Source organism: Neodiprion virginianus, chromosome 1 (genome assembly GCF_021901495.1).
Source record: "Neodiprion virginianus isolate iyNeoVirg1 chromosome 1, iyNeoVirg1.1, whole genome shotgun sequence".
Lineage (NCBI taxonomy): Eukaryota > Metazoa > Arthropoda > Insecta > Hymenoptera > Diprionidae > Neodiprion > Neodiprion virginianus.
The window spans coordinates 232,074-243,476 of NC_060877.1; the positions used below are offsets into that span (position 1 = coordinate 232,074).

The 11,403-nt window shown below is 36.9% G+C and overlaps 1 protein-coding gene across 6 annotated transcripts in view; it reads right to left on the minus strand.

Annotated features, from left to right (window-relative positions):
* LOC124310109 (tolloid-like protein 1) overlaps positions 1-10,054 on the minus strand; it is an 18,465-nt gene extending 8,411 nt beyond the window's left edge. For 2 of the 6 annotated variants that reach the window (XR_006909628.1, XM_046773723.1), the window contains exons 1-12: positions 9,748-10,054; positions 9,176-9,673; positions 8,349-8,487; positions 6,397-6,457; positions 3,647-3,739; positions 3,026-3,121; positions 2,223-2,400; positions 2,031-2,057; positions 1,688-1,899; positions 672-879; positions 352-560; positions 35-263 (exon numbers count right to left, since the gene is read on the minus strand). Coding sequence is in view for 5 of the 6 variants with exons in the window: in XM_046773723.1 (XP_046629679.1) it covers positions 35-263; positions 352-560; positions 672-879; positions 1,688-1,899; positions 2,031-2,057; positions 2,223-2,400; positions 3,026-3,121; positions 3,647-3,731 (1,244 nt within the window). In the remaining variant the exon portion in view is untranslated. Of the gene's footprint in view, positions 1-34; positions 264-351; positions 561-671; positions 880-1,687; positions 1,900-2,030; positions 2,058-2,222; positions 2,417-3,025; positions 3,122-3,646; positions 3,740-6,396; positions 6,458-8,348; positions 9,137-9,175; positions 9,674-9,747 lie in introns of those variants that run through there. The other 4 variants (XM_046773726.1, XM_046773725.1, XM_046773727.1 and 1 more) reach the window with 4 other exon arrangements.
* Between the last annotated feature and the right edge of the window lie 1,349 nt (positions 10,055-11,403).

Genomic DNA, 11,403 nt, shown 5'->3' on the forward strand with positions numbered 1-11,403 from the left:
TGTTCATATTTTACAGACAGACTATGATACGTACTCTCCTTTTGCTTGCCCTTTGGGTATATCAAACTTGTAAAACTCTAGTCGCACACGTTCTAGATGTTGTGAATCTTGCATTCCATAGATAAAATATCGGCAAACTATTTTGGGTATATATGGAAAAGGATAATTTGGGCTAAATACAAAGCCAAAGGATTCCTTTTTACTTAATATCTTCTGATCGCATTCCGAACCACGAATGTGTTCGCCATCATCCTTAATGAAATCTACAAATTTACAGCAAAGGAGAATGACTAAGACACTTCTCCCAACGCAAGCTCATCCACAACTATTATGGTATTGTTGTTCATTTACCTAATTTAACAAAGCTTTCGGAAAATTCAAAAATACCCTTGAACCCGCGATTTTGCGTATTGGCTGTTCGCTGGAGTGTAACAAATAACACAAACAGGCTAGATTCGGAGGAGTAAAGCACCAAGTTTCGTTGTTGCCCACAGTATGTACCAATAACTGCCGAAGTGTTGTCAATGCCATCATATACTTTCACGTAATCGAATGGACAACTACAAAAATGTTAAGTAATTTGATTAGTAAACGTTTCAAAAATATGGTGAATAATGAGCTGTTTATTTCACACACAGAGCTGACTATTTTATTATAATATAATTACTCACTGAGGCCCACCAAAGAATAAATCAAAGTCACGGAATTCTAAACGAACCCGTTGACTGGGCTTCCCGATAAATTGATAGCTGCAGACTAGATCTTTGGGATAAGCACCCGGATAAGTCGGTGACAATATATTTCCTGTAAATTTAATAGCTGCATCTACTGTAAACGTGCATGGTGTACTTGGCGCTGGAGTTCCCACTTCATAATCGGCTGAAAATATGATGTGCAATGGAAGCATATTTCAAACAGTTTTACAATAAACTTTCAATAATAAACTAAAATAATTTGATATAGTGATGGAGAAAGTCAGTGGTATATGTCCTCTGCTTTGTGAACAAGTATTGTATTTTCAGTGTTATGATGTGGCGTGAAACGGAGATATAAAGGAAACGAAATTCAACAGATATTTTCATACTATCGACATGATTAGCATCCGAAAAATGAGTTTTCAGCTCTTTCATCATTTAAGCGTTGCATGCCGTGACTGAAATGCATGTGCCAAAAGTTACTCACAGCAAAAATATTTTTAATTTTTGTGATATATACGCATACCTAGATATATACCTGAGCGGAATTTAATATTTGTCATTTTAAAACAACGTTAAATAAAAAAGTATATGTGAGTTCCACACAAGTAATGTAACTAATAGCTTGGCGACTGTAAATTTTTAAGACGTAAGTTATATTCATTAAAACAAAATCGATTTAATAGTAAACAATACTTGATCATTTCCTTTATTTTCCACTGGTACTGTTGCGTTAAATGTTCATTGAAATATTTATTGCAAGGGGCTAGTCATGTTCAACTAGTATTCCGAGATATGGCACGTAGTATCTATAATTGATATTATGTCTGAGTTACATATTACTTCCTGCTATTTCCAACCAAGTAGAGCCGAATTTCTAGACACGTACAAATGATACTACCACTGATATCGTTATCCATATCACTGAATAAGTTGCTTTTGTCTAACAATGAATTTATAAAATGTTAGTAAAGAAATAGAATGCATCTTACACTCATTGATAAAAGTGTAGTAGCCAGTAAATAGATTAGGCAGAGTAACGTTTTTGTCAGTATAGAAACTGAGTGCAATGCCCTGATACAAAGAAACTCGCTTGCGTGGAGGGATAGGTCCACAGTATCTTCCGCCAAATGGTGATTCTATCAGCTTGCTATGATTTCCAGACTGTACTTCTGTGTAAATGTCCATGTACTCATGAACGCAACTATAAAATTGAAAATGAAGATAATCACAATCTTACAGTCATTGTAGACCAAAAATATTACATAACTGTGATATTAACGCAATGTAGCTCGTGACATTGAAGTACACACCCATAAAATAAGCAAAACTCACCCAGGTAACTCGCCAACTGCTGCGCCACTGAAACACATCAAGAAATAATTGGGAAACTATTGTATAATAATAATTATACAACAGTAGACCATGTTGGGTCTACCAATTGCTTTTTTGTAGTTGAACATTAAGAAATCGATGCTAGACGTGAATTTAGATCTAATTGTAAGATGAAGTTTCAATGATACTCACTCGGGAGGCATACCACGAAGGCCGAAAGAAGTAAACACAATTTCAACTCGTTGCCCAGAGCCAGCCAGAAATGTATAAACACACTGTCTAGATTCACCTTCAGGGTTGATCAAAGTTGGAGCACTGAAGGTTCCATTTTGTGGACCATCTGGGAAGCTTGCGAACGATTGGTCGCACTCTGGGCACAAAATCATCTCGGTAGTGTGTATAATAGAAATATCATTTTGTATAGATTACTGATTGATGACATTCTGCAGGCACGTGTAAACTGGCAAAAGAGCAAATCTCGTGCGTTTCATTACTACGAATTTAAAAATTATCAGTATCTGGCTCATGCACAACTGTAGGAATATCCATTAGACAGGATACTTGTTTCAACTGTGGCAAAGTAATTGTCCCAGATAGCTGCAGCGTAATAGTAACGGGCAAGCTTGACTTAGATTCATTTTTTTTTTCTGTTCAACCAGTTCTCTGACTTTCAGGTCAACGCATATCGTATTTTGAATATCGCTCATGTAATACATTGTGTCTGTTCTAGTATCAACGAAGCTCTTACTAGTAGCAAGATCACCTATAGTGTAATAGCGACGGAAATTACTGCAACGAGTTTTCATCAGTGTTTGTGGCAGCTAGAATTACAAACAGATTTGAAAGCCTATAAGAACTCTTAATAACTATATAATAGGATCGAAGATTTGAAATTTAGGAGACTTGTCCAGGTGCTCAATTACATAATTATACTGTAATGTCACTGTGATACTAACTCATAGTGTACATAAAATTTTTCAATAAATGAGACATACTTGGTGTCTTGGTAGTAGTGAATGGTCCCAGTGGCGGCGGCAATGAAGGAATGTAGTCCAGTTGGCGTAGTGGTACAACATCGATTACCTCACGAGCTGATTTTAAGGTATGATGACCATCCAAGGTACCCCAAAACATCCACCGCCACCGGGAACACACCATACTCCCATTAATGAAATAATAAAAATCATACCATTGTATTTTGAAAGATTGTAAACTAATAATTCATTGTACTGTAAAAGATTTTGATACACAATTTGTTCGACCAGAGCAAAAATTCATGATAGATTTGTATATATTACATCTTTTTTTATATACGTGCAATTAATGTGAAAAATAACGAAAGCCATAGTTTTTCCTATATGTGTATATCAATTTGTGTGTTATGCACTAAGTGCCAAATGATCATGGAAAGTACATTTATTTCATTGTAGTTACAATTGGTATGCCCAACTGACATGAGTATAGGATTGGCCGTTCTACAGAAATGGTAAAGCATATACTTGTAATAACATGTATGTAAATCACGGTAAGCTTGAAATACTAATGACAAACCCATTAACTTGTGAAACTATACTTTCCAATAATTTTACAACATTTATATAGGATAAAATACACACCTGTAGTGGTACGTGGAAGGAGTAGCAGAAGGAAGGCAGATACAACCAAACTACTCCCAGAGGCATGCCGGAGTGCTGAGGCCATACTGTGTCCTGCAATTAGCAATACTTTGTGATAGTAAGATGAATCCAGGCTGCGCGCAGCATCATACCAATACCTATTACGTATACACATGAACTGAATACATTTTGAAGGTGATTCAAGAAAAACTTGTGAAAGATTAAGGTCTAATGATCTTGTTTTCGCCTGCAGAAGCGGTAGCTTCAAGTGGTGACAGAAGTATTTTTTTGCTGGTAAATGTAGAGAGAGCAGGAAATAGTCATGATAATAAATTGTAAAATATTTGATAATATGAGTGAAACGGATGTGACTAAATTGTATTAACGGGAAAATCGAATAAAGCTGTTTAACTTAGAGAGATACACCGCAAGAGGTTACCCGATTTGACAAATCTTTCAATGGTAATAGGGGGTTGTTTATGCCTGCACCTACAGATCGCTCCAGCTATAAATGATCAATGGTGACATCGGATTTGTTTTACTATTTTCAAAAAAACTGTAGCTAGGCTGGACCTGAGGATTTTTAATACACGGAGGGAAAGGATTGTTTGACTCAAGTGATATTCGTTTGATACAACTAAATGCTATAGTCAAATCCGGTAAACACAATACTTACTTAATTCAACAAAATGATTTTGTCGTACGAAATACTTGTCACAACTTAATACAGAATTGAATCAAGGCTTTGAATGCTCATGCTAACTATCAATTTATTCAAGATAGATAACACGGCATGAGTTCTTTACGATAATGTGAATTTTGTATAATCAATGTGTGATTGAAATGATTAAAAATTTAATTGAGCAGACCTCAATAGTTTTATATTAAAAATATGAAATTGTTGTATCAAAAAAAAAAAAATAAACTTGCTCCACTTCATGTTTTGTTGAGTCAATAAGAGGTCTCTTTTTCCCCCAGGATATATTAGTCTTCCGACTATATTCCTAAATCAAGAGAGTTCAAAAATATTTTGCACTCAATGGACATTAGAGTTATTCAAGCGCACAAAACGTATTCATACCTATCATGACGTCATTTATAATTCTGTTGACTCAAAATGTTCAGGGATTTACGCGATGTTAATCGGATAAAACTCGAAAAAACTTGTTGTATACGCAAAAGTGAGAACCGACTATGTGTCAATATCAATTTCAATGACTCGAAACCTGATATTAAGCTTCCTTCGTTTGTAATCGATCTGTTGACAACTTTATCTCACGTTGTCTGTATCTACTTTCCTAGCTGAGTACCTAGTTTTATAACGATCTCTGAAGCTACTTTCGTAGCGAGAAAGTTCACTGCCTAGCGGCCGTTTATAGTACTAGTATACTGGTGTTTACGATGAATATATCGCGGTGTTAATGCCATAAGGGCGTAAACTTATAGGGTGTATCAATAAGTGTAGGCCCTTTTGCCAATAGGACTGCGATATTCTCTACTTGTTTCAAAGTATGCGGTGTCTCTTTTACCTCCCAAACAAATTAGTGCAACTGATTCAACCAGTTACGCCAAACACCGTCCGGTTAGATCGACAAAGTAGGGCATTCCATCGATGTAAATTTTTTGTTGGCTGGATTCATGTACTTATTTTACTTAAAGTAACTAATTGTTTCTGTCAACGAACATGCGACTTGGAAAAAAAATACATAATCTTCAAATGAAATGATATTTAGTTGATTCTATTTCGGGAAAGCACCAAAACTCGAATCAATACTTCACTCAATCGCAACAAGAAAGGCTTTTGTTGAATCAAGGAATTCGCTTGACTGATTGTGAGTCATTTTCACAAACTAACTAAACCAAAATTGTCGCATTGAAGACATCGTATTTGGAACAAATAAGGGATACTAGATTGAAGTGAATAGACTCTGACAAAATCCGTTTTGTTGGATCAATTTCGATCCCTTCGTGTAAAAATGATGATATTTCCCCTTCAGCATAGCACCTTTGGGTTTTTTTTCACTCATATTTTGACCGATTAAAAATTAAACAACGCTCCAATCAAGTTGTACAGATTTTATATCGACGGGTTTTTACGAAAGAAATAGATTGCGCACTGTCCAAAGTCGCTACGAATAACGGAGCAAAAGTTTCAGTCAAGAAACGATAAAATATCTCTTTATTTTCTCAGTATATTCTCAGCTGTTGGTCGTACGATGTTTTAAATGCCTTTTTCGAATTCCTTGGGGTTTGATTAGTCAACGAATGAACGGATCAGGATAATATTGGACTCAACTGACGCAGCATCTCATAGCTTAAGACTGACTCAATTTTGGATAATTCCATTTGCTAATTTTGATGGGCTCAAAACGCACCCCAATCGGAAATTTCTTAGGTCAACTCCATCAAGGACCAGCCAAGTTAACAGCTTGTTTTATTTCAATTTGCTGTGTATCTCGTCAAAATGAAGCTCACAGCACCCTCGTCAAACGTTATACACGTTACAGAATCAGACCCTGCCACAGATTCCATCATTTTTCTTATTACTTTGTGCAAATCCAAACATATTATTTAGTTCTGACGCTGGGCATGTGTGATATTCTAAGAACTTTGACTTCCGCACGTCTTCAAAGCTCCCCGGACAGCAGAACGAAGACCATTGGATGATGTGTCCCTAATTAATGCTTAATTCATTTTGCACAGGCGAAGCCATGTTTATGTATCAGGTATGTTCAAGGATATGAACCTACCATATCGTCAGTGTCTGTTCCAAGCACAGGAAGAGGGTTGAAAGTGGATCTGGTAGATCATCTGCAATGTATAAAAAGTAGTATAGTTTCACATTCTAATGATATTTTATTGATATAAAGCAGATCACCTGAATTTTATTTATTAATAAATATAGATGATAGTAACTATATCTATCTGTCAAATTAATCTTGTCATAAGTATAAAAAAGCATTCATCCACGAAGTCATAATGATTATCTAATACGTATCTATCAAATGCTGAAAACAACGCGCTAATTATATAAGTGCCGAATGAGTTCTTTGCTTTAATAATATATACAGAAGCTAGATATTGCCTGGAAAACGGAACAATCGGCCATCAGCAATTAGAACGGGGTTTTTTACTAATGTTAATGAAAATGTGATAAAACGAGCACGATACTACGAATAATGCACTAGAATGCTTAAGCTTTACTTCTATATCTGTTAATCATGTGATGGATTTTTTTTTTCAGTTCTGCCTTCAATTATATAATTTCATACGGATACACCGTATTGTCTTAACAGAAGTATGACTGGATCTTTAGAATATCGTTTACAGCTAGAGAGTAATCGCTAGATTATAAGCTTACATACTCTTTTCCGCGGTAAGTTAAATCAATGAGGTCGATTAAAGACACAAGATGTTGAATTGTAAAACACTTTCATTTCCCCTCTTGATCGCACATCCAAATGTATGTATGCATTCAAAAGCAATAAAAAGTCGGTATTATATCTCCTTCGGCTTTCTCCCTTTTAGCTATTCACCTTATAACCCTATCGAAAATGATCAGGTGTTAAATCCCATAACGTTTTGAAAGAAATCAATATGTAATTTACCTTGTATATTTATCATGTATTTATTTATCTTGTAAATTCGTAAAAAATAAAAGACATCACGTAATAAATCATAAAAACACGAATCATCAGATGTACTAGATCAAAAATCTTGTAGTTATTTGTATAGTTAATATATGATTTTGCGAATATATTTATTACGAACATACGAAATTACAAGATAAATCATGTAACAAAGTACTCGCTGATTTCTTTTAAAACATTATATTATTTAACACATGATCACTTTCAGTAGGAGATGATGTACCAATTAGATCGGTACCGCGAAAGTATTTCCTGTTATTATCAGTAAAGTAAATCCGCTAGTGTTCGGCCACCCAGTGATTGGCCACTATTAAACCAATGGTTGGCCAGATATTTTATTACCGAAATTTATTACCTGTAAACTCATGAGAAAAGCTACTGCTAGAGGTGCTCAAGAAAAGGTGAAAGGTATGTGTGTACTGTGTATGTACGTATGAATATATGTATGTATGTATGTATGTATGGGCGTGCGCGCGCGCGCACGTGTGTATGTGTGTGTGTGCGTGTGTAAATTGGGAAATTTGCTGATTAATCGGCAAGTTAGTAGACTGCTGTCAAAGATACGAAAAGGTGACTAATATATATGCTTGGGATTTGTTTGTTTGAAAATGAGCATTACTTTCCAATACTGTTTTTATTTCATCAAATTGAAACATTAAATCATCATTAATTGAATTATTTATCACGATAGAACGATTTCCAGTATTTTAGTTTGACATGCGGCAAATTATACGCATCGAAATTGGTGCCGTCGAGTACCTACAAGCGCTATACGTAAGAACTTTGAACGGTTTCAACGCGAGAAAATGTACAAAATCGCGTTAGTAGATTATTTTCGTAATTCTAGTCTAATTCGCGTTACACGATAGACCGCCAGAGGGTGGATTTTGCGTCAAATTTTATTAATTTTCTCGAACTTCGAATTCGCTGTATAGTTGAAGAATGATTCTAATTATCGCTTCAAAGCAGGCAAATGTGAAAATTGAATAAGAAACTGCGAATGAAATGAGAGAAGCCTTCCACATGGAGATCTGCACTGAATAGCTACGTACCGAGATTAGCTGGCAGGACTGTCAGCAATCTTCTATCTCTGTTGTACTGTTGGGTTGACAATGAGATCTTTCTTTCTTCTAAGGAATTTATAGCACTGGCAGCTTGTTTCAGAGCACACCCTGTGTCCTTCGGCTTTCACTGTGTCACATACTCACCAGATTTAAAACTTGCTAATAGATCGATAAGAAATGATTTTGGTCGGCTGAACAGCGGTGAAAAAGATGTGTTGTATATATCACTAGGGAATTCATAAATCACTAAAGCCAAAAAAGTTTACGAAATAGAAAGAAATGACTTTTTAAACCTTGATCGAGATATAATAACTTTATTTTATACTAGCTTCGCCTGCGGATTAATTTCTGTCCCCATGATAATCTTTAAAGCCGGCACTCTGATACGTAATTAGGCTGTAATTTCAGTGAAAGATAACTTTCAGTTGAATATGAAAAAACGGACCCTTAGTCACTGTACAATCAAAACGTGGTATTGCAAAGATGCAATGGAAGGAATTTTTTAGGGTGAGGGTGTGCGAAAGAGCACGGACAAAGCTAGACGAAGAGGGCAAGTCGCCGGCAAGTGAGCAGGGCGGGGTAGTAGACAGAGAATTGGGGATGACTGAGAAAACCTGAACCGCGCCCATGCGCTTGACTGATGTTACTCGCGGGAGTCGGAAGCTGATGGTCAATAGTTGGTCGTCCCGCACGAGCAGTGACACTTCATTATAACTCAGAACGACAGAGAAATTACAAAGAAATGGCAGTGAATTCGTCAAGCATTGATGATTGCTATATAAATGCATGCATGCTCTGAACGTAAATTTACGCACCATTGATGTTTCACCAGCATGATTTCACTCACATACACGCACGGAAGGGGGGTGGGCGAGGGATTCGCGAGATTTTCGCCAAGCTCTCCGAATGTTGGGGAGCTTTTTCCATCCGTTGAATCATCCACGGGGATAGTAAATAGCTGGGAAAATCCACCCCCCGGTTCAGTCAGGTTGAGAGTAGAAGGTACCCGAACTCCGGATCAATCCGAAGAACAAATTTCGCTTTCGCAAGTCGGTTAATCTTGTCCCCTTCTTGTGCAGAATTTTAAAACGCGCTAAGTCCCGCGACGCACGAAACCATTTTCTTGAAAAATTGGTCGGGCGTTCTGTGATTTGCATTGCCCTTCAATCCCATATTTCTGCATCCGACAATAACATCGCAAATGAAACGTAAATAATTCACCATGTCTCAAACTCCTTGCAACAACGCGTTGACAAACGGTCGACCAGGTCCAGCCATCCACCTCAACACGCCCCAACTGACGATAGGGGTTGCTGAGGGCAGAGAAAATAAGGAGTGGAGGTAGCAGCCGGGGGTAGGTGGGTATAGGCGGTAGCAGATACCATACCGCGAAATTCCAGGAGAGTTCACTGTAGGCGCCCTGAGTGTCGTCGGGTCTGTGGAGGGGGAGGAAGGTCCTCAGAGGCGACATCATCCCCCTAGCGTTGACCAAGATTCCGGACAAAAGAGAAAGAAGGAAGCTAAACACAATAAGATACTCACGGCGGTAGCCTTGTATTTGCTACACGATAGTTTAATTACACGCCGTTCAAGTTTCAAAACGTTTTTTAGTTCCCACTTGGAAGAAGCTTTACCCTTTTCAAAAGATCGCTGGAGTTAAATTATAGCTTGATACGAGCCTGGGGCGAAATGCGCACTAGCTCTTTCATACCTCCAGGTTCCATTCGCTGCCTCATCCCAAGAGCCCCACCCCTGATTCAACGTCAGTGACACGCCCTGTATATACATAGAGCCTCTAGATTTTACTATACGCAAAGTAGTGTGCGGAGACAAACCGCATAAGGTATCTTCACGTTCAGGTGCCGTAATATATCAACATCAGACAATAATATTTGTAAATCAGCTTTATCTCTAGACGAATATGTGTTGTCTTTGCATTACGTTGACGTCTCATTGGTGTTCACCGTACGCACCCAAGTATGTGTATGTACATGCGTATACAATAAAATACTCTCGGGGTTGGTGGTGGTCGACCTACGAGTTCGTCCGTTCCCCCACAGGAGGGAATCGTGTTTTGAAATTGTAATACGGTTGATAAGGAAATTTTTCAAGTTGAAACTGCTTTCTGATTGATTCCATCAGCATTTGTCATCTTTGTCACCGATAATACAAGTTACGGAAATCAGGCCAACCTTTATCAAATTGAACTTTATATTATTGCGTATATAGTTCATGAACGTCATTTGAACTTCTGGAAACTGGTTTATACCATTGAATTAGGGAGTTTTGCAAACGTTATCACAATTTTAAGATTATAGGTCTAATAATTAGGCAGGAAAATATTGAATACTTCAACGGTTATTGTGAGGTACCATAATGTTATGCAATGCTAATATTAGCCATGAAAAATTTAATTAAAAAGACGACACTCAAATTAAGAAAGGTAATTCACATACAACTGTTTATTGAGACATGTAGAATACATCTGGTCATACACAAAAATCTTCCGTCACTTTAAATCAAGCTCCTAGCCCGAAAAAGGAACCATTTCAACGTTGTTTCAAATTCATCATTAATCAATATGTTTAACTACATCACACTAAAATTAGGGGCAACTTTTAAATTGCAGGAATTAAAAAAGAAAAAGCAAAGCAATCGGTAGCTGGGTAATAAAAATTTGAAAACACAATTAGCAAATATGTAAAACTTTACCACTGATAATTTTTTTTCACGCTTCGGTATTTTCCAATTCAGTTTTTTCTTTTCATGGAGCTGACAGTTGGCAAAATATAACATGGTTTTCAAGTGATCAAAATATCACTGTTTTCCTCCTTATTACTGCTAAATAACATCACGTCACAAAATGCATGTTTGCAGGAATATAATATATAATATATTTTATGTATAATTAAAAAAACACGTCCTCGGGACAAAACCAGTACAACTTCTTTGACCCGAGGCTCGTACATGTGCCTGACATGGGTCAACCAAAATGTCAAGCCCGGTAGTACGCACTTTAAATTTTGAAGTACAGGCTGGGCTA